The 23,398-nt window shown below is 48.2% G+C and overlaps 1 protein-coding gene across 1 annotated transcript; it reads left to right on the top strand.

Moving 5' to 3' along the window:
- Positions 1 to 2,549: 2,549 nt before the first annotated feature.
- On the top strand, positions 2,550 to 22,747 carry LOC146037170 (uncharacterized). The gene is made up of 4 exons (XM_083161138.1): positions 2,550 to 3,938; positions 6,665 to 7,186; positions 13,668 to 13,841; positions 20,730 to 22,747. Exons 1-4 carry the CDS (start codon positions 3,752 to 3,754, stop codon positions 21,995 to 21,997), a joined length of 2,151 nt encoding a protein of 716 aa, XP_083017264.1. The 5' UTR covers positions 2,550 to 3,751; the 3' UTR covers positions 21,998 to 22,747.
- The last annotated feature ends 651 nt before the right edge of the window (positions 22,748 to 23,398 follow it).

Below are 23,398 nucleotides of genomic sequence, written 5' to 3'. Positions count from 1 at the left end.
CCCTCACTAAGCTACTATCACCTGAGGCTGATGCTGAAGCCTGTTGGCCGCTGCCTGGGGTCTCCAGAATCTGGGGGGGGGGGGGGCTGAGTCTTCTCACAAGACTCAGAGAGGTGTCCATGTTGGGCTTAACAAGGCTTATGGCAGGTGTTGTACTTGTAAGGCACCTCCTCCACATGTTTACCTGAGGCTCTCGAAAGTCTCTATCGGAGTGTGTGTGTGTGTGTGTGGGGTAGGGGGGGGGGGGTGGGGGGGTCAGTCAGCAGATGGGATGTGACTGGGCCTCCCCAACAATTAGACAACCCCAAAAAACTAATTTTCTCCTTTAAGACAGTTGCAGGAATCCCTCCGGCCTCCACCTGTCGGTGCCACACATTACAAATAATTAACAGGCTGTGAAATGGCCCCCCACCTGTATACTGTAAGGACAGAAAGCGCGTCTCCGTGTCTGACACTGGCGCCCTCTGGTGGTGTGTGATATTATTTGTCCTTATTCTGGTTCACTCGCAAAGGCAAATTCCTACTCAAATAGACAAAACCATGTGCACTGCAGGTGGGGCAGATGTAACGTGCAGAGAGATTTAGATTTGGGTGAGTTGTTTCTGTGCAGGGAAAATACTGACTGCTTTATTTTTACACTGCATTACAGAACTCACTTTAAAGTAAAACCCCACCCAAATCTAATTCTCTCTGCACACGTTACATCTCCCCCACCTGCAGTGCAGCATGGTTTTGTCCATTTGAGAAGGAATTTGCCTCTGAGAGTGAACCAGAATAAGGGCCATTATGTATAGGGCTGAGTGTTCAGGGCGTGGAAGCGCGATAGTGGATTTTGTACATTTCTGGCCTCTCCATGTACAGGGAACCCTGTGCATCTGTTATGATACACCTTACTGTTTGTATAAGACCCCTAGAACCAAGCTACGGAGTTCTTCCGCATCCTATATAATACAAGGCTAATCCTGCACCTCACCTCTATGGGGGGTGGGGAATCAGGTGCTGGCAGGCACTAGACGGAGCAAGTCAAGCGTTGCTCCTTTCAGTTGCGCTCAGCCACAGGTGCCGACATTACTGTTCTGTTATTCCAGCATTTTGATGGGATGGTCACTATCGGACTAGAGAGAGTCCTGGAATAAACTAATTAGGGGTAGGCAATTTGAGGCACTACACATCCCAGAAAGCCCTGCTGCAGTTTAAGCAAGACAGTGGCAAGGCAAGCTGGGACGTAGAGTGACCTTGTGGTAGCCAATCATTTATCAGCCTCTGTTGGCAGTATTCATTTGTGTTACTGGCTTGTACTCTATTAGGTAACCGTGGAAGCCAGTAATGCAGGGGGGGGGTTTCGTGTTGAAACCTACAATTTGACACCCCAAAAAAAACATTAAAAAAACTATGTCGACTTTCCATGTGAACCATTTTTGCATGTCGAATGTGTGCATGTTGACCATTTGCAGTCGACCTTATGAACTATACCACCTAACGTCCCAGGATGGGGGAACAGCGGCCCCAAACCAAGTCCTGTATAGATGTATTTCTTATGGGGATTCATTGTCGCTACTTTATCCCACTTCAGCCATTGTCCGCGATCTGCCAGTAGCAGCAGCATGATGACAGGGAGCGCCAGGCAAAGACCAGATATTTATTTGTTTATTAAGTTTCTTATATAGCGCACACATATTCCGCAGCGGAGGATAGTTAAACATTCACATCAGTCCCTGCCCCAGTGGAGCTTACAATCTATGTTCCCTACCACATGCACACGCACACACAGACATTCTAGGGTTCATTTGTTGGGAGCCAATTAACCTACCAGTATATAATTGGATTGTGGGAGGAAACCGGAGTATCCAAAGGAAACCCACGCAAGCACGGGGAGAATATACAAACTCCGCACAGTTAGGGCTATGGTGGGAATGTAACCATTACACCATCCGTACTGCCCTGTATAAATAACACATGGTGGGAATAGAACCCATGACCTCAGTGCTGTGAGGCAGTAATGTAACCACTACACCATCCGTGCTGCCCCGTATATAAAACACATGGTGGGGATAGAACCCATGACCTCAGCGCTGTGAGGCAGTAATGCTATAACCATTACACCATCCGTACTGCCCTGTATATATAACACATGGTGGGAATAGAACCCATGACCTCAGTGCTGTGAGGCAATAATGCTAACCATTACACCATCCGTACTGCCCCGTATATATAACACATGGTGGGGATAGAGCCCATGACCTCAGTGCTGTGAGGCAGTAATGTAACCATTACACCACCCGTACTGCCCCGTATATATAACACATGGTGGGGATAGAACCCATGTCCTCAGTGCTGTGAGGCAGTAATGCTAACCATCACACCATCCGTACTGCCCGTATATATAACACATGGTGGGGATAGAACCCATGACCTCAGTGCTGTGAGGCAGTAATGCTAACCATCACACCATCCGTACTGCCCCGTATATATAACACATGGTTGGGATAGAACCCATGACCTCAGTGCTGTGAGGCAGTAATGCTATAACCATTACACCATCCGTACTGCCCCGTATATATAACACATGGTGGGGATAGAACCCATGACCTCAGCGCTGTGAGGCAGTAATGCTATAACCATTACACCGTCCGTACTGCCCGTATATATAACACATGGTGGGAATGGAACCCATGACCTGAGCGCTGTGAGGCAGTAATGTAACCATTACACCATCCGTACTGCCCGTATATATAACACATGGTGGGAATGGAACCCATGACCTCAGTGCTGTGAGGCAGTAATGTAACCATTACACCATTCGTACTGCCCCGTATATATAACACATGGTGGGGATAGAACCCATGACCACAGCGCTGTGAGGCAGTAATGTAACCATTACACCGTCCGTACTGCCCCGTATATATATAACACATGGTGGGGATAGAACCCATGACCTCAGTGCTGTGAGGCAGTAGTGCTAACCATTACACCGTCCGTACTGCCCCGTATATATAACACATGGTGGGGATAGAACCCATGACCACAGCGCTGTGAGGCAGTAATGTAACCATTACACCGTCCGTACTGCCCCGTATATATAACACATGGTGGGAATAGAACCCATGACCTCAGTGCTGTGAGGCAGTAATGCTATAACCATTACACCGTCCGTACTGCCCCGTATATATAACACATGGTGGGGATAGAACCCATGACCTCAGTGCTGTGAGGCAGTAATATAACCATTACACCATCCGTACTGCCCCGTATATATAACACATGGTGGGAATAGAACCCATGACCTCAGAGCTGTGAGGCAGTAATGCTAACCATTACACCATCCGTACTGCCCTGTATATATAACACATGGTGGGGACCTCAGTGCTGTGAGGCAGTAATGCCAACCATTATATAATAACAATGGGGGGCTTATATTGGCGCAGTGACGGGTTTATATCAGGTTTGGTTTGCCAGCAGACTGAGCCGTGTATCTGGATGAGATGCCAGCAGAGGTTAAACTGACCATTAATGAGTGTACAGCACTGTAACAGGCGGCTGCCCATGCGTACCGGTGATTCTAACGGTTACCCCAGGAGACCGTGCGGGGGAATCACTGCCCGTTGTCAGACTACAGGCTGGAACCTGCCCCTGTTCTGCAAGACAACTTTATCTAACACTTTCCTATTCTGCCGTCGTCAGAGAAGTACAGAGAACATGGACGGTAGGTATATATATATATATATATATATATATATATATATATATATATATGTGTGTATTGTATGTGTATGCTGTACTTATACGCACATTGCTGCCTTGTGTTCTTATTAATGCGTATACTATATTCCCAGTGTTACTCGGCCTGGTGGCGTTCTGCGGATTGCTGGATGTCACAGCAGCGACCTGCACCGCCGCCTATGCCGATAAGATCCGATACTGCAAAACGTTTCAGAAAGGTAGGTACGCTTTATATCTCTGTTCTGAGCTATAGTGGGCCGGTCACGCTCCCCAGGAGTTACGTTACCACTATTCCGATATGGAAGTAGCTTTATTAATGTTTGTTTCTCCGTTGTGTCTAATAACGCCTGTACCTAGATTGTGATTGCTGCATTGTGGTGGTTAGAACGTTAGTCTCCTGCTTGTGCTGCTATAACTGAGAGAAGCAGAGCGAACACACTTTCTTGTAGTTCAAAAAAGAAGGCTGCTGCCAAACATTTCCATAGAAATGTTGTTTTCTCCTTCTGCTTTGACTAAAGATTGATGCACTGATGGCTTAGGTCCCTGTGTGATTAATAATATCTCCAGCCAGAGGCATGCTGGAGCTTGTAGTTCTTTAACAATATACAATACAGATGCTGCATAATACTATGCAGTGATATGTCCCGGACCAGGCAGTGTGTTACTAGCCCTCTTTCCATTATGGGGTCCAGTTGGGAAGAGGACGGGGTGGTAGAGACGTGATATTGAGGGTTATGGCAACCGTTACCTAGGAGACATCAAAGGAACGACAAAGGAGGATGAGCTGCGGTGTCACAGATCTTTGTTACATTGTAGCACTATATATGTCTCATTGTTCCCAGATTACAGTTACTGAGCTTTATCACTAGATGCTTTGTTTTATTCTCACTGTTATTTTGTGTAAGTTGTCTCCTCCTCTCAGACCTTGTACATGTCCTCCTGTACCAAGTACGGTCATGGTATATTACATCTACACTGTCTAGGTCTAGGTATGATCATCCACTCATGGTCGACAGTGAAAAGGTTGACGGCACAAAGACCGACAGTTAAAAGATTGACATTCAAAAGGACGACATGAGTTCTCATTGTTGTTGTTTTTGTCTATGTCGACATAGGTCGACATGGACACTAAGTGTGCCGCGTCCCCTCGTTACACCCGCCATGCTTCGGGATCGATGCCTCGCTGCGCTTGGCATACTATTATATTCTCCCTCCACGCCGTAGTGGATGGCAGGGCATGAAATACCGCCTGTCGGCACAAGTCAGCTCGAAATTTTGTTAAAAATTGCATGTTGACCTTACATTACAATGTCGACCTTTTGACCATGTCTACTGTTGGTCCCTGTCAACCTTTCAACTGTCAAACTTTTGACCCTGTCGACCTTTTGACTGTTGACCTTTGAACTAACGTCCGGCTTCATTACTGTATGTATGGAATAACCAAGTCTATGTAATCCGGGGAGAGCCGTTTATTCCCACTGTGCCCCGGATATAAGTCCGGTCGGCTTCATCCTGAATATTGCAAACCGTTTGGCTCACAGACAATGTCAGTACCAAAAGTTCAACAATCAAAAGAAGGTTGACGTGGAAAAGCTCGATTCATGGAAAAGTCGACATTAGTATCTCACGTGGGCCCCCAATTGGTATAGTGTCTACCCTCATTGTGCTCGCCACACTTTAAGTTCTCATTTGGAAGTCACGTGGGTGGTTAAGCCTGAAACAGTAAAAAAAAAAGTAAAAATTGGGAAAAACTCCTCATGTCGACATGGTGCTTGTGGTGACCTATTAAATGTCTACCTCAGTCTGGGCGGGATTCTCTAATATCTGCGCCCCCACCCGTCGCACATCGCCGGCTACCGCTGCCATAATTATCGCATATGCTCTAACATGCGATAATTATGGCAGAGGACAGCTCTTGCATTAAGAGCTGTCCTTTGCGGTGAGCCAGCGATGCGCAGCGGGTCCCGGCCCCCTCCCTTACCTGGCCTACACTGTGCTGCTGCGGGCGGGCTCTGCCTCCTCCTCCCTGCACCCGGAAGACTATTTTCTGTGCAGGGAGGAGGAGGTCACAGGTCCGGGCTGCATAGCGCTGTGCTGCCTGGACATAGGTGAGGGGGGGGGGGGGGGCAGCGCGTGTCTGTGCGGGGCGGCAGGGGTCCCTTCGGGGTGGCGGTGGGTCGTGCTAGAAGCCCATAGGCTTCTATGGGGCATCACCAGCTTTTTCTGGCGATGCCCCCCATTGCGGTAACCCGGCGGGGGGAATTTAGAGCATCCCACAATGCGGTAAAACCCGATAACGGGGGGTTTTACCGCATTTTTAGTTTAGAGAATCCCGTCCTTTGTCTGTGAGCCCTTCGTATCCTCAGTTTTGTGTCCTATTGGCCCTTATTCTGGTTCACTCACAAAGGCAAATTCCTTCTCAAATGGACAAAACCATGTGCACTGCAGGTGGGGCAGATGTAACGTGTGCAGAGAGAATTAGATTTGGGTGGGGTTTTACTTCAAAGTGAAATCTATATTGCAGTGTAAGAATAAAGCAGCCAGTATTTACCCTGCACAGAAACAAAATAACTCACCCAAATCTAATTCTCTCTGCACACGTTACATCTGCCCCACCTGCAGTGCACATGGTTTTGTCCATTTAAGAAGGAAATAGGCTTTGCGAGTGAACCAGAATAAGGGCCATAGTATCAGTGAGTCTAGTGTCAGAAATACAGTAGGATGAACGGTGAAAGCGTGGGGTAAATGTACTAAGATGGGTGTTTTATTGAATTTGGGATGTTGCTAAGGGCAACCAATATGATATAAGAAGTAGCATCTGATCGGTTGTTATGGGCAACATCCGATCTTCAATAGAACTCCCGAAATTGACCCCACTTCTGCTGAGTCCCCCATCCTCCTAAAATCCCCACAATCCTGTTTGTTCCGTTCCCTGTGATTTCAGATTACATTGAGGGCATAGAGATCCTCATATTTGAGGAGCGGGATGTCGGACTGATCAACGCGTCCGTGTTCTCCAGCCCCAGCCTGAAGTCCGTGCTGAGCTTAACGCTGAGGGGAAGTAACATTCACACCATCGATACTGGCGCCTTCCAGCAATTCCAGGGTCTGACCAACATCGAGCTGCAGAACAACAGCCTGACGACCATCTCGCCGTCCTGGTTTCACGACCCAGCCACCTTGAAAAACCTCACCGTATCCAGCAACCTGATTCGCCGGCTGCGTCCCGAGATGTTGGAGGGGTTTTCCAGTCTGGAACGCTTAAACCTCAGCCGGAATGCAATTAGCGCAGTCAGCAAGGACACCTTCCACGGCCTGGCCAAGCTCTCCTCTCTGGACCTGACCTCCAATAAGTTGTCATCGCTGCAGCGCAACACGCTCAGTCTCCTGAACGGAACGGTCCGGCTGGGGGGGAACCCGTGGGACTGCTCCTGCGCACAGGACGATTTCATGCAGTATATACAAGGTGATGACCCCACGCGTTACTACTCTATGTATGTTCTCTAAAAACATAGAATGTGACGGCAGATAGGAACCACTTGGCCCATCTAGTCTGCCCCTTTTTTAAACAGGTTACCTCAAACCATATTTGATGCTTATTTCTGTGTAAGGATATCAATATGCCTATCCCAATCATGTTTACATTGCTCTACTGTATTTGCCTCTACCACCTCTGATGGGAGGCTATTCCACTTATCTACTACTCTTTCTGTGAAGTAATTCTTCCTCACATTTCCCCTGAATCTTCCTCCCTCTAGTGTCAGTGCATGTCCTCGTGTTCTGCTGCTCCTCTTCCTGGGCCTTATTTTGGTTCATTCTTTCTAAAAAAAATCCTTCTTAGATGGGCAAAACCATGTGCACTGCAGGTGGGGCAGGTGTTACTTGGGCAAAACCATGTGCACTGCAGGTGGGGCAGGTGTTACTTGTGCAGAGAGAATTAGATTTGGGTGGGGTTTTTAGAAGTGAGATCTATATTGCAGTGTAAAAATAAAGCAGTCAGTATTTTCCCTGCACAGAAACAAAATTACTTACCCAAATCTAATTCTCTCTGCACATGTTACATCTGCCCCACCTGCAGTGCACATGGTTTTGTCCATCTAAGAAGGATTTTGTCAGAAAGAATGAACCAAAATAAGGCCCCCTGTGAGGAATGTCTCCCACCTGTACCTTCCTCCCCCTAGTGTCAGTGCATGTCCTCGTGTTCTGCTGCTCCTCTTCCTGTGAAGAATGTCTCCCACCTGTACCTTGTTAAAACCCTTGATATATTTGATAGTTTCTATCATGTCCCCCCTTTCCCTTCTCTGCTCTAAAGTATACATATTAAGATCTTTTAGTCTTTCCTGGTACGTTTTGTGATGTAGGCCATGCACCATTTTAGTTGCCCTTCTTTGTACAGTCTCTAATGTATTTATATCCTTCTGGAGATATGGCCTCCAGAACTGAACACAATACTCTAGATGAGGTCGTACCAATGACCTATACAGCGGCTGTCATGAACCTGACTTGGTTCACAGTTATTTCCTGAGGTTTCCATGCCTGTTTGTTTCCTAGCTGCTGCTGTTGCAGCTGCTCTGCATTTTCAGTGATTAGAACTCCTGTGAAGCTCCCTGAGTTCAGCACCAGTCACATGATCCCAGGTAACTCAAGGCATACTTCCTGGTTCTGTCTGCTGCTGCAAGCTGCAGACAATCAAGCAATCACCTGGAGGATAAAAGCCCAGCTCACAGTCTCCTCCTTGTCTTGAACAACTCGTCAGTTTACCTTTGAGTTCTCCAGCGTTAAGCTCCTGTCAAGACTCCCCACGTGCTCCAGAGGTCCGGTTTCCTGAGTCCGCTGTCACCTGTGTTACTCTCAGCGTCCTGGTCATTCCACTCCTGCCTGAAGTCTCCACGTGTTTCCATCTGCCGTGTGATCCTGTCTTCTCGTGCAGCCCAGGTTACTTACTCAGTGTCCGGTTATCCGTGGGTTCCGTGCCCGTCTCCCCTCGGCTCTCAGGCCGCTTCAGCGATCCCCAGTGATCCCCAGTACCGGCTCCCAAGCCGCTCCAGCGATCCCCAGTGATCTCCAGTATCGGCTCCCTAGCCGCTTCAGTGATCCCCAGTGATCCCCAGTACCGGCTCCCAAGCCGCTCCAGCGATCTCCAGAATCGGCTCCCTAGCCGCTCCAGCGATCCCCAGTGATCTCAAGTATCGGCTCCCTAGCCGCTCCAGTGTTTCTCATTGTCTCCAGCGTCTCCCTGTGATATCTTCGTGTCATCCCCGGCTTCCAGGCCGCATCTCACTATTCTCAAGTACCCTCCGTGTTGCTGTATAGCATTCAGTGCCATCGATCACCATCGATGGTTTAAGTACCCCTCTAAAGACTCTTGTATTTCAAACCCTGCCAAAGCCACAGGGGAACCTGGGCAGAGGGCCGCGACCTGGTCGGCAGTTGCAGCGAAGTCCATATCCCCTTGCGGGGGTCCCTGGTGAATACCACTGTCGGCTTAGACCCCGCGCCTCTGCTCTAGGTCTCAGCCAATCCTCTGTGTCCCCGGCAGTTCATCCTCTCTCCTCCGTGCATGAGCTCCAGCTACCTCTGACCTCCTTCGTCCTGCTACCCAGCGCCCTCCACTGGTCCACCACGGTCACAGCCGGGAACACAAGGAACCCCGGTGCTGACAGATTGTTCAAGACCGATGGACTCGGCTCACGACCCAAGTGTGGGACCAGCGGCTCTTCCAGATGTCTCCGCCCGTATGAAGATCCAAGAAGCCACTCAGCAGTGGATAACGAAGAGTCTCCAGGGAGTATCCACTCGATTGGACACTATACAGCAGTCGTTGACACCTCCTGCGTCGACTGCCCAAAATTTTTTTGCATCACCTGCTGTCACTTCCTGTTTGGACGATCTCCAGCAATTCCTGCGTACTTCTAGTCCATGTTCCAATTCAACTCCGGTTGTTCCAGTTTCCTGTCCCCTGTCACCCATGAATTGTCCACGGATTTCCCAGTTCCCTTGCCAAAGGGATTCTGAGCCTCTGAGTGTTTTTCATAGATTGTTGGAACAGCTGCAAAGTCTTCTGTCCACTATTATTCTGCTAATACCAGAAATCCTCCAGAGTACACAAGTTACTGCAAGAAGTTCTGCTCGACCCACTGCAAGGAAACAATCTCCTGTTATAAACTCCCTTAGAAATAATCCATGCTCTTCCATGCAGTGTGAAGACAAAGTCAGGAGATTCTCGCATTCCAAATGCTCGGAAGCTGAACGCCAGCGTCGCAGACAGCTCCACCTATGCTTCTATTGTGGTAGTGCTAGTCACCTTATTAGAGACTGTAACCTCTGTACATCCAGGAAGGGTGACAAGCCTCAATGCCGCAGTACTCTTATGCATAATACTTCTAAAACATCTGTATCTGTTTCTCCAGTTCCAGAAATGGCACCCAAGCCATTTACTCCAGGTCAGCCTTCTTCCTGTGCCATTATGTCTACACCCTGTGTAGTCCAGGTCCAAGATGGACCATCTGAATGTCCGGATTCAGTCCGTTCCGGTTCCAGCCCGGACTCTGCCTGTCCCAGTGTATATCAGCGTTCTCAATTTTCTGGAGTATCTAAACTTGAACAAGACCAGGCTCTCCAGGATCCATATATTAAGAGTCAACATATCTCCAGAAATAAAGATATTTCTAAACCCCGGTCCCTTGACTTAAAGATGGGTGTAATTTCACTCTGTCCTTCTGCAGGTCCTTTAAGAAATTCTAGTCCCATGGATGTACCAGCTAACATCACTTCTGTCTCTAAAGAGAAGTATACTGATCATTCAGAGTCTGCAATCTGTATTGGTTCTTCTGCTTTACATTATTTACAGGACTTTCTAACTGATACTTCCAAGAGAAAGGATCATATACGTCCATTAGAATTGGACTCAGATTCCGATTATGACCCAGTTCATGATGAAACTCCCTTCCTGGGAGGTTCTATCCCTCCCGACCATGTTTTTCTCCAGGAAGATATTCCAGTAAAATCAGTTTTTGTCAATGATGGATGGTCCACCTGTTCCGAAGATGAAAACCATGTTTTGCCTCAGGAAAAAATTAAATTAAATTCTACAAGTTGCTATCCAAAAGCCCCTGGCTATCGTACTAGATGCAACTTAAGCTATAGTGGAGTCCTAGCTTCAAGGGCCCGATCCTCCCGTCCCTGCCAAGTTCATTGGGGTGTTCGGAGTCCACCCCTTAAGGGGGAGGTACTGTCATGAACCTGACTTGGTTCACAGTTATTTCCTGAGGTTTCCATGCCTGTTTGTTTCCTAGCTGCTGCTGTTGCAGCTGCTCTGCATTTTCAGTGATTAGAACTCCTGTGAAGCTCCCTGAGTTCAGCACCAGTCACATGATCCCAGGTAACTCAAGGCATACTTCCTGGTTCTGTCTGCTGCTGCAAGCTGCAGACAATCAAGCAATCACCTGGAGGATAAAAGCCCAGCTCACAGTCTCCTCCTTGTCTTGAACAACTCGTCAGTTTACCTTTGAGTTCTCCAGCGTTAAGCTCCTGTCAAGACTCCCCACGTGCTCCAGAGGTCCGGTTTCCTGAGTCCGCTGTCACCTGTGTTACTCTCAGCGTCCTGGTCATTCCACTCCTGCCTGAAGTCTCCACGTGTTTCCATCTGCCGTGTGATCCTGTCTTCTCGTGCAGCCCAGGTTACTTACTCAGTGTCCGGTTATCCGTGGGTTCCGTGCCCGTCTCCCCTCGGCTCTCAGGCCGCTTCAGCGATCCCCAGTGATCCCCAGTACCGGCTCCCAAGCCGCTCCAGCGATCCCCAGTGATCTCCAGTATCGGCTCCCTAGCCGCTTCAGCGATCCCCAGTGATCCCCAGTACCGGCTCCCAAGCCGCTCCAGCGATCTCCAGAATCGGCTCCCTAGCCGCTCCAGCGATCCCCAGTGATCTCAAGTATCGGCTCCCTAGCCGCTCCAGTGTTTCTCATTGTCTCCAGCGTCTCCCTGTGATATCTTCGTGTCATCCCCGGCTTCCAGGCCGCATCTCACTATTCTCAAGTACCCTCCGTGTTGCTGTATAGCATTCAGTGCCATCGATCACCATCGATGGTTTAAGTACCCCTCTAAAGACTCTTGTATTTCAAACCCTGCCAAAGCCACAGGGGAACCTGGGCAGAGGGCCGCGACCTGGTCGGCAGTTGCAGCGAAGTCCATATCCCCTTGCGGGGGTCCCTGGTGAATACCACTGTCGGCTTAGACCCCGCGCCTCTGCTCTAGGTCTCAGCCAATCCTCTGTGTCCCCGGCAGTTCATCCTCTCTCCTCCGTGCATGAGCTCCAGCTACCTCTGACCTCCTTCGTCCTGCTACCCAGCGCCCTCCACTGGTCCACCACGGTCACAGCCGGGAACACAAGGAACCCCGGTGCTGACAGCGGCATTATTACTTCTTTCTTTCTACTGCTGATTCCTCTCCCTATGCAACCAAGCATCTGACTTCATTGCTTTGTTACATTGCCTACCTGCCTGTAAGTCCCCTGAAATAGTGACACCTCGTCTCTAATGACCCTCAGCCGTGCTCAGGACGTTGCCTCTGACAATTTACTACCAGTCGCCGCTCATTACCGAGGTATGTGTGGGCGTATAACACGCTCTCCTCTAGTCACAGGCTTCACTGCGCAGGATTGTGCACGTTGTGGTGGGGCGACACATACGGTTTCCCAGCGTTTAGGACACTGGCAGTAAATAGATAGAACCCCAACATCCTGAATCTCAGAATCCTAGGGCGTGGCGGGAGAATAGAATAGTGCCCGGAGCACGGCGAGCCATGAGAGAGGACGCGGTACACCGATACGGTGGTCATGTCGACTTACATCGAAATTTGGGACCAAAAGAGTTAAAACTCATGTTGATCTTTTTGACTGTGGACCTTCCCATTGTCGACCTAATGCTTGTGTCGACCTTTTCACCTATTTGAAGCCCTTTCGACCATTACTGTACGTCGACCTTCATAGTTTTGGCCCCATGACCCATAAGTATGGATCATTAGGTCTACAGGAAGTTGGTCGACACCATTAGGTTGACATGCAGAAAGGTCGACCTGTGTCTAGGTCGACGGGTCATTAGGTCGACACAAGCATTAGGTCAACATGGGCAAGGTCGACAGTCAAAAGGTCGACATGGGGTTTTTCACCGTTTTTTGACCCAAATGTCGACCCAATGCTTGTTGACCCAATGACCTTATCCCTGACCCATACCCCTAGTGACTAACCCTAACCCCTGTACCCCCAGCCTAACCCTAACACCCCGGCTGCCCGGTTCAGGATGCCTGCGGTTGGTATTCAACCATTGGCATCCTGACCTGTTTGCAGCTCTGGCACCGGTCGTCTGAAGGTAGTCAAGATACCAACGTCGCTATGCTGAATGCCAGCATCCTAATCACTGGGATGCTGACTGTATTGTATGGCGGGTACCGGGGATTCGTAACTGAATATCGGCTAGGCGCACTTGTGCGACTCATGCTATATTCGCATACAGTGAGTGTTTGTGTTTGCGCGGCTTGGGGATAAATTTACGAAGGTTCGATCGCAATTGCTTTTAAATCGATCAACGTCGATGTGTTTCTGGGGCTAAATTACACATTTACTGACACTTAAAAATTGATCTAAAATATTGTCTCTTAGTAAGTTTGCGGTTTTGCCGCTGAAATGCTCGGGTGAGGAGCGCACATTCACTGCGCCGTTCACAGAACAGGGAAGAGCATTTTTCGGGAAAAGGCTCAGATCTTGGTTTATACTGGCAGCTGGAACCGTAGCTTCCAGGGGAACTCTGTGACCAAGTAAAGTTCTCCCAATATGACAAGCTTTCATGTACAATATATATCCATGTTGTGACTGCAGACGCCTGCACTGTTCTATGTTGTTGCACATCTTCTGCCTGTCACCTTACTTTTCCCTTCTGCTTCTTACGTTCCAGATCTGGTGAATTCATCCCGGTTGGCAGATCCAGAATCGGTCACTTGCCGTTATCCGCCGGAGCTGAACGGATCGTTTGTGTGGAATGTAACGGACAGGAACTGTACCGTCTCCTCCATGTCACCGGCGGCCGGTCTTCATAAGACCATCTTACCGGCTGTCCTTGTGCTGCTAGGTGAGTGTCTTGTGTTCCTCTGGACGGTGGGACTGGGTTTCTCCAAAGCAATGGATGTAAAATGATACAGATAAGAGGATTTTTCATAGTTTACCTAAAGGTGTATAAATCATTTAATGTGTGCTAATGCAGTGGTTCCCAAACTCGGTCCACGCAGTTCACAAATTTCCAGGTTGCTCGGCAGGAGCACAGGTGCATTTATTAATCACTGACACATTTGAAAAGAACCACAGGTGGGACCAATTATTTCACTTGTGATTCTGTGAGGAGACCTGGAAAACATGCACTGTGTGTGGTCCTGAGGACCGACTTTGAGGACTCCCCTGTGCTTGGTGACACACGTTGTTTTTTGCCTAGTTTATTTTACATCTGGTTTCTGTAATAGTTTGTGTCCTGTATAGGCTGCAGCACTGTGTTCTCATAGCACCCTACATACATAGTAACACCACCCATCCAATTTCCTGCATCAGTTGCAGATTTTTCAGCTTTGTTGTAAAGGTGCCCATACACTGCGGCAATGTCTCTCAGCAGCAGTGTACAGACACCCGAAACCCTGCGATCCAATTTGTTGGGACGGATCACATACGTCCCTGCTCCCCGCCATGGGGGAGGTCAAAAGTCGGATGGGACCGCACATCGGAAATGTCCCCGTTCTTCTTTCACATACATTCTTTCCAGTTTGTCCAGTCGCACAGTACGATGCCTCCTTCTCTGTTTATATCATTTACACATCATTTGCAAATAATTAGATTGCAGCCATGTCACCAGACCAGGTCATGCTGGGGATTGTAGTGCACCCAGGGCTGAATAACAGAGTCTGTGCTGTAGTTGACCCGTCTAGCAGTGTATTCTTAATGGAAACTGAACTGACATGTGGGGCATCATGCTGAGAGACACGAACAAAGCCAGAAAATAACCTCAAAAGTTCATTTATTTGCAAAATTGTTCCAAAAACCATAAAGGAAGGGTGGGGGAACACCAATCAGATCCAATCAGAATTGAGCCATGGACATTGCTGCTTGTGATTGGTCATCAGTCGTGAATGGAATAGTTCAGCACTTTAGGATGTAATGCATCTTATAAAGGTTTATTTAATGTGACATTACCTGAAAGGTGATATTGACCAGGTACTGTTACACCTGCCGCCCCCTTCCCATGCCAGCACACCTGGGTTCTCTTACCTATGTCACATTTGACTGCTGGCGATTTTCTCTGCATAAGTCTTTTACAGTAATCTCCTTTACGGATGTGTCGTCCTACACTGCAGCTTCAGTCGCACCAACCAGGAACATGGGGAAGGGGAGATTGCAGCCTCCTCATGTGGTCCGGACCGTTCCGATTTTTGCTACATGCCCGAACCATGCAGGGAGGCTTTGTTCTTCCCCTCCTCCGCTCCCTGGTGACAGCTGTTGCAGGCAGCCCCCTGGACAGGACACCCCCCAGATCGATCACTGCAAGCTCCGGAATGCAGAGTTTAATGTCTGGTCCGGCATTCTGGGGTCTTGTCCGGGTCCATACCTCTCTCTGCCTGCCAGCTCCCGGGTGACACAGCCACGCCGATTGTGTTACTGACAATGTCCATCTTATTCACACAGATAAAACAATTGGAAATTACAAAACTCCTCTGCTAGATTACACTGATCAATGTGATGTGCGACATTTGTACCTATGTGTGGCTGGGTCTGAATCTGTGTGAGAAGGGCTCCGATGGCAACAGCCGCAGGTTTTAATCATGTGAATAATGCCCCCGTCTCCCGCACCATGCGGCCCAGTGTATGTCCCTCGACGGCAGGGAGAGCAGGAACACAGGCAGAGTACCCCAAGCACGTAGTGATACCCCCATAGGAGCTAGGCTGGACTGGCATCTCTATGAAATGATTGCCATCCTGTGATATAAAGTGTTAGGATTCCACCAGTCCCAGGACAGTGGAGATAAACAGAAACCAGTCACAGTCATGTTTTAATGTGTAAAATTTACTGAGAATAAACTTTTAAGAATTCATGGCTGTAATCGTAGTCAGCAGCTGTGTAGCCGCCATCTCCGCAGCGTAGGCGACGGAATCCTGTTATTTATGTAGCCCTGGCATACATTGTGATTTAGGATTGGGAACAACAGAATAAAATGTAAGAAAGTAGGAAACAAACCATTGCCGGTCCGTCTAGACTCTGCCCAGGGAGGAGGTGCTTAGTTGGGGGTTTATGACCTAGTCACACAGTCATTTGGGTTGGGGGTCAGTGGGGTGCTTGCATGAACTATATTGAGGGAATATAATTATTGAAAAGATAATGGAGGTTATGTGGGTGATTCTGGGATATTAATGAGTGAGTTTTAAGGTAACACTAGAAGGTTTGGAGATGAGGGAAGTCTTGTTGTGCGAGGGAGGGCATTCCATAGAGTGGGTGCAGCCTTGTATCTGTGACTGGTAGCAGGTAATGTGTGTATGGGAGACTAGAGGGAAGTCTTGTTGTGCGAGGGAGGGCATTCCATAGAGTGGGTGCAGCCTTGTAGCAGTGACTGGTAGCAGGTAATGTGTGTATTGGAGACTAGAGGAAAGTCCTGTTGTGCGAGGGAAGGCATTCCATAGAGTGGGTGCAGCCTTGTATCAGTTACTGTTAGCAGGTAATGTGTGTACTGGAGACTAGAGGAAAGTCTTGTTGTGCGAGGGAAGGCATTCCATAGAGTGGGTGCAGCCTTGTAGCAGTGACTGGTAGCAGGTAATGTGTGTATTGGAGACTAGAGGAAAGTCTTGTTGTGCGAGGGAAGGCATTCCATAGAGTGGGTGCAGCCTTGTAGCAGTGACTGGTAGCAGGTAATGTGTGTATTGGAGACTAGAGGGAAGTCTTGTTGTGCGAGGGAAGGCATTCCATAGAGTTGGTGCAGCCTTGTATCAGTGACTGGTAGCAGGTAATGTGTGTATTGGAGACTAGAGGAAAGTCTTGTTGTGCGAGGGAGGGCATTCCATAGAGTGGGTGCAGCCTTGTATCTGTAACTGGTAGCAGGTAATGTGTGTATTGGAGACTAGAGGGAAGTCTTGTTGTGCGAGGGAAGGCATTCCATAAAGTGGGTGCAGCCTTGTATCAGTGACTGGTAGCAGGTAATGTGTGTATTGGAGACTAGAGGGAAGTCTTGTTGTGCGAGGGAAGGCATTCCATAGAGTGGGTGCAGCCTTGTATCAGTGACTGGTAGCAGGTAATGTGTGTATTGGAGACTAGAGGAACGTCTTGTTGTGCGAGGGAAGGCATTCCATAGAGTGGGTGCAGCTTTGTATCAGTGACTGGTAGCAGGTAATGTGTGTATGGGAGACTAGAGGGAAGTCTTGTTGTGCGAGGGAAGGCATTCCATAGAGTGGGTGCAGCGTTGTATCAGTGACTGGTAGCAGGTAATGTGTGTACTGGAGACTAGAGGAAAGTCTTGTTGTGCGAGGGAGGACATTCCATAGAGTGGGTGCAGCCTTGTATCATTGACTGGTAGCAGGTAATGTGTGTATGGGAGACTAGAGGAACGTCTTGTTGTGCGAGGGAAGGCATTCCATAGAGTGGGTGCAGCCTTGTATCAGTGACTGGTAGCAGGTAATGTATGTATTGGAGACTAGAGGGAAGTCTTGTTGAGCGAGGGAAGGCATTCCATAGAGTTGGTGCAGCCTTGTATCAGTGACTGGTAGCAGGTAATGTGTGTATTGGAGACTAGAGGGAAGTCTTGTTGAGCGAGGGAAGGCATTCCATAGAGTGGGTGCAGCCTTGTATCAGTGACTGGTAGCAGGTAATGTGTGTATTGGAGACTAGAGGGAAGTCTTGTTGTGCAAGGGAAGGCATTCCATAGAGTGGGTGCAGCCTTGTATCAGTGACTGGTAGCAGGTAATGTGTGTACTGGAGACTAGAGGAAAGTCTTGTTGTGCGAGGGAGGGCATTCCATAGAGTGGGTGCAGCCTTGTATCTGTGACTGGTAGCAGGTAATGTGTGTATTGGAGACTAGAGGAAAGTCCTGTTGTGCGAGGGAAGGCATTCCATAGAGTGGGTGCAGCCTTGTATCAGTGACTGGTAGCAGGTAATGTGTGTATTGGAGACTAGAGGAAAGTCTTGTTGTGCGAGGGAAGGCATTCCATAGAGTGGGTGCAGCCTTGTATCAGTGACTGGTAGCAGGTAATGTGTGTATTGGAGACTAGAGGGAAGTCTTGTTGTGCGAGGGAAGGCATTCCATAGAGTGGGTGCAGCCTTGTATCAGTGACTGGTAGCAGGTAATGTGTGTACTGGAGACTAGAGGAAAGTCTTGTTGTGCGAGGGAGGGCATTCCATAGAGTGGGTGCAGCCTTGTATCTGTGACTGGTAGCAGGTAATGTGTGTATTGGAGACTAGAGGAAAGTCCTGTTGTGCGAGGGAAGGCATTCCATAGAGTGGGTGCAGCCTTGTATCAGTGACTGGTAGCAGGTAATGTGTGTATTGGAGACTAGAGGAAAGTCTTGTTGTGCGAGGGAAGGCATTCCATAGAGTGGGTGCAGCCTTGTATCAGTGACTGGTAGCAGGTAATGTGTGTATTGGAGACTAGAGGAAAGTCTTGTTGTGCGAGGGAAGGCATTCCATAGAGTGGGTGCAGCCTTGTATCAGTGACTGGTAGCAGGTAATGTGTGTATTGGAGACTAGAGGAAAGTCTTGTTGTGCGAGGGAAGGCATTCCATAGAGTGGGTGCAGCCTTGTATCAGTGACTGGTAGCAGGTAATGTGTGTATTGGAGACTAGAGGAAAGTCCTGTTGTGCGAGGGAAGGCATTCCATAGAGTGGGTGCAGCCTTGTATCAGTGACTGGTAGCAGGTAATGTGTGTATTGGAGACTAGAGGAAAGTCTTGTTGTGCGAGGGAAGGCATTCCATAGAGTGGGTGCAGCCTTGTATCAGTGACTGGTAGCAGGTAATGTGTGTATTGGAGACTAGAGGAAAGTCTTGTTGTGCGAGGGAAGGCATTCCATAGAGTGGGTGCAGCCTTGTATCAGTGACTGGTAGCAGGTAATGTGTGTATTGGAGACTAGAGGAAAGTCTTGTTGTGCGAGGGAAGGCATTCCATAGAGTGGGTGCAGCCTTGTATCAGTGACTGGTAGCAGGTAATGTGTGTATTGGAGACTAGAGGAAAGTCTTGTTGTGCGAGGGAAGGCATTCCATAGAGTGGGTGCAGCCTTGTATCAGTGACTGGTAGCAGGTAATGTGTGTATTGGAGACTAGAGGGAAGTCTTGTTGTGCGAGGGAAGGCATTCCATAGAGTGGGTGCAGCATTGTATCAGTGACTGGTAGCAGGTAATGTGTGTATTGGAGACTAGAGGAAAGTCTTGTTGTGCGAGGGAGGGCATTCCATAGAGTTGGTGCAGCCTTGTATCAGTGACTGGTAGCAGGTAATGTGTGTACTGGAGACTCGAGGAAAGTCTTGTTGTGCGAGGGAAGGCATTCCATAGAGTGGGTGCAGCCTTGTATCAGTGACTGGTAGCAGGTAATGTGTGTATTGGAGACTAGAGGGAAGTCTTGTTGTGCGAGGGAAGGCATTCCATAGAGTGGGTGCAGCCTTGTATCAGTGACTGGTAGCAGGTAATGTGTGTACTGGAGACTAGAGGAAAGTCTTGTTGTGCGAGGGAGGGCATTCCATAGAGTGGGTGCAGCCTTGTATCAGTGACTGGTAGCAGGTAATGTGTGTATTGGAGACTAGAGGAAAGTCCTGTTGTGCGAGGGAAGGCATTCCATAGAGTGGGTGCAGCCTTGTATCAGTGACTGGTAGCAGGTAATGTGTGTATTGGAGACTAGAGGGAAGTCTTGTTGTGCGAGGGAAGGCATTCCATAGAGTGGGTGCAGCATTGTATCAGTGACTGGTAGCAGGTAATGTGTGTATTGGAGACTAGAGGAAAGTCTTGTTGTGCGAGGGAGGGCATTCCATAGAGTTGGTGCAGCCTTGTATCAGTGACTGGTAGCAGGTAATGTGTGTACTGGAGACTCGAGGAAAGTCTTGTTGTGCGAGGGAAGGCATTCCATAGAGTGGGTGCAGCCTTGTATCAGTGACTGGTAGCATGTAATGTGTGTATTGGAGACTAGAGGAGAGACATGTTGTGATGAGGTGGACCCTTATACACAGACCCTGATAGAGTGATCTGATAAGTACAAAGAGATCCAGTGCTGGAGAGAGGACCCAGGAGTGATGGGCAGTGACTGCCACAGAACAGTCTCTAAACATATGATCAGGCTTCCTCACCTCATAGTTGGCCGGAGGGCCTTGGCTTATTTAAAAAAAAAAAATTAAATAATTTTTAAGATCTTTAGTAAATTTTCCCCATAATATCTATGATATGGCAGATAGGTGGAACCACATGAATGATGTAGCGGTGGCACCCTTTCCAGTGTTGTACCGTTATAATCCGTTACCCAGGTATCCCGCATTAAGGCAGAATATTTGTTAATAAATGTTACAATGCAGGGTGTACATGAGTCTTCATCAACCCATTCATCCTATGCATAATGTGCTCTGCGTCAGCGAATGAAGTGTGGCGTAACCATAGATCGGTGTGAGTGGACCTTCATGGTTTTAAGTGTCCTGACCATAGTACGCCCTCTTAGTGGTAGTGCAAATGTGTGATTTAGTGATTATTGTAGCCCCCTGCATTTCCTCTTCCCCTCCTGCGGTGTCTATCTCTGTTGTGCTGCTTCTAGCACAGTCTGGTCTGCATATCAGTGCTGAAATACAGACCACACAGCAGAGCGAGCGACACCCCAGGCAGGGAAGAGGATCTGCACTGAAGAAGAAGCAGGGTGCTAGGATGATCACTATGACAGTATGACTGCAGCCGTTACCCACACAAATGCTCTTTGCAGACTGACTGAAAACTGACTCCCACAACAAAATCCCTGTTTGTTTTATTGCAGCGCTGTCTTTGTTCATTTTGCTGGTTTTCCTTGTTCGGAAGAAAAAACAAGATAAAAAACAAGTGCGTCCAGACAGAAGCGCAACAGACAGGGGAAGAGTGCCGCCTGCTGGTAAGCTGGTGTTAGTGAAGGCTAACCCACTGAAGACGAAAGGCCCCGAAGCCACAACACAGCCGCAAAACCTCACCACGCCAGGACGGGCCAAATCGGCTTCCGCCATTCTGCTCCATGCTGACTTCAGTACAGCGCAGGTTGGGAGGAAAGTGGGTGAGCCACCCTGCGTTACACGTCCACCTGCCAAGAAGATGCAAACTGTCCCTACTCCAGTTGATGTCTCAAAAAGCGACATGGAATGGTGGTATTATAATAGATTACACAGCAACGTCTATCAGCCCCCGTCCGTTGCCTCATATCTGCTGACTGGGGCACACACCAGAGTAATCCAGAATATCCCATCATCCACTGTAGAAGATCTCTCCACCTTATCATCATCATCAATGAGACCAGTAGAAGATGGTGGCAAGTCAGCCAAGGCTCCAGCAAATCCTGATGTCCTGGAGCCTATAGTGTACTTGTGTTTGACCACAGCTCATGAAGAACCACCCGTGGCTCAGGTTCACCCTGTAACGATAGAGAGAGGTGCAGACACGCTAAAGCCACGGTTATTGAGAAGAGCTTGTTCCTGGCCCAGAGAGCAGCTCCGGTGTAAGGAGGACTCCAGCGATTCCTACCAGAACTTCTTAAAGTCTCTGAATATTTCCCCCAAGCTTGGCGGATCCCACCTTGCCGACCGAAACTCCAAGGATGAGCGATTTAAAAAATGGGATGACATAGACTCCAAGGCCTCCCGTCATATGCACACGGAGGGGAACATTCTGCCGAGAGATTCCGACCCAAACACGGAGTCTGTCCCTGGTGCCACTTATACTAGGAAGAAAAAAGTGGAAACCAAGAGCCAGGAAGGGCAACGTCGCAATGCACCCTCAACCAGGAACATTTATCAACGGTCAAGCCACGACAGGCGTGCTCCTAGGAGCAAGGTTGTGACTCCGGAAACTGGCATGGGTAGGGAAGACCTCAACAGTCAGGGATCTGAGACCAGGTCTGACCTTCAGAGCACCCCAGATGATGATAAGCTGCTGGAGAACAACGAGTACAGCTTTATAGATCTGTTGCATGAGGTGGTGGAGAACCACGGAAGGTGGACCAGAGAAAGGTGGAGGCAGACCCACCAGCAGCGAGTCCCGAGTCGCCCGTCTCCGCACTAGTAGAGGGACTGACTCCTTCCGCTTCCTGGCTCTGACGGTCATGTACAAAGCGAATGCACAGGATTCTCCTGGATCTCAGGACATCTGATTCATGATGCAACAGAGACAATGCTTAAACCGGTGGTTCATGATATCTCGGCGCAATAGAGTATGAACATTGTTTTCTCTGCACCCCTAGGCCAACGTTTCTACTTGTAAAATGTATCGAAAATTAATAATTAAAGTAAATTGTGCTTTTCGGGCGGTAATGTCCTGCTGGACGGGGTGCGTTTCTGCTTGTCCACATATATAATGCACCATAAATGGTACCAGGTTCTTTGCATAAACCGGTACTAATGAGACACATAAGGAGGCACTTTTCCCATACAAAAATGATTCAATGTATACTCTGGGTCTGGGTGGTTACCCCAGGCAGCCCTCACTTGTCTCAGTGTGTGGAATCAGGTTGGTCATACCGAGGGTTTCAAATTGTAATGAACGATCTTCTATACCCCTAACTAGGCGCGCTCCCCTGGGATCACCGAATGCACATGTTCACAGATAGGAGAGGGAGCAACATGTAACATGTGCAGTAATACTAATATACAGTAGGGGGCAGTGTGGCCTCAATTAAGAGTATAAGCAGTAATAGAAGTTACAAGTTATGTACCAGGAATAGTTACAAGGTTGAGTATATAGACTTATGTAGCAACGAACACTTGTCTGTTGGTCCAATAACCTCTCAGCGATCTTTGTTTCTTCTTGTAAAACATGCCGTTAAATATTGAATCTAACATATATATATATATATATATATATATATATATATATATATATATATATATATATATATATATATATATATATATATATATATATATATATATATATATATATATATATATATATATATATATATATAGCGCATACAGAGTGGAGCAGCACACCGGTATAAAAATATATAAAACTTAACTTTTATTTGCGACAGCAACGTTTCAATGCCCCTGCCGACATTGTCATCCCTGCGGGGCATTGAAACGTTGCTGTCGCAAATAAAAGTTAAGTTTTATATATTTTTATACCGTGTGCTGCTCCACTCTGTATGTGCTACTTTCTCCACTGAAGCACTATTTCAAGAGGCTGTGCTGGATCCTGGTGTGATTTTATATATATATATATATATTTACCATTGCCGAGCTGAATAACGTACTCCCTCGGCCTCCCCAGCTGTAATTCTCTCCCCTCAGTGTCCCCACTGCTGCAGTGACAAATGGTCTTCCTAGTAAGCTGATTGGCTGTTTTTGTAAACGGTGCACTTTGAAGTTAAACATCTCAGGAGATCAGTATGTGTTTATCCGGTAACGATTCCCCAGCGTAACGTGACGCAGCCAGAAGGAGGACGCAGAAAATATTGTACAAAAC

The sequence above is a fragment of the Crinia signifera genome, chromosome 9 (genome assembly GCF_055691185.1).
Source record: "Crinia signifera chromosome 9, ASM5569118v1, whole genome shotgun sequence".
Classification (NCBI taxonomy): domain Eukaryota; kingdom Metazoa; phylum Chordata; class Amphibia; order Anura; family Myobatrachidae; genus Crinia; species Crinia signifera.
Note: the sequence above shows the minus strand (reverse complement) of the source record. Positions and strands in the feature narration are given on the sequence as shown.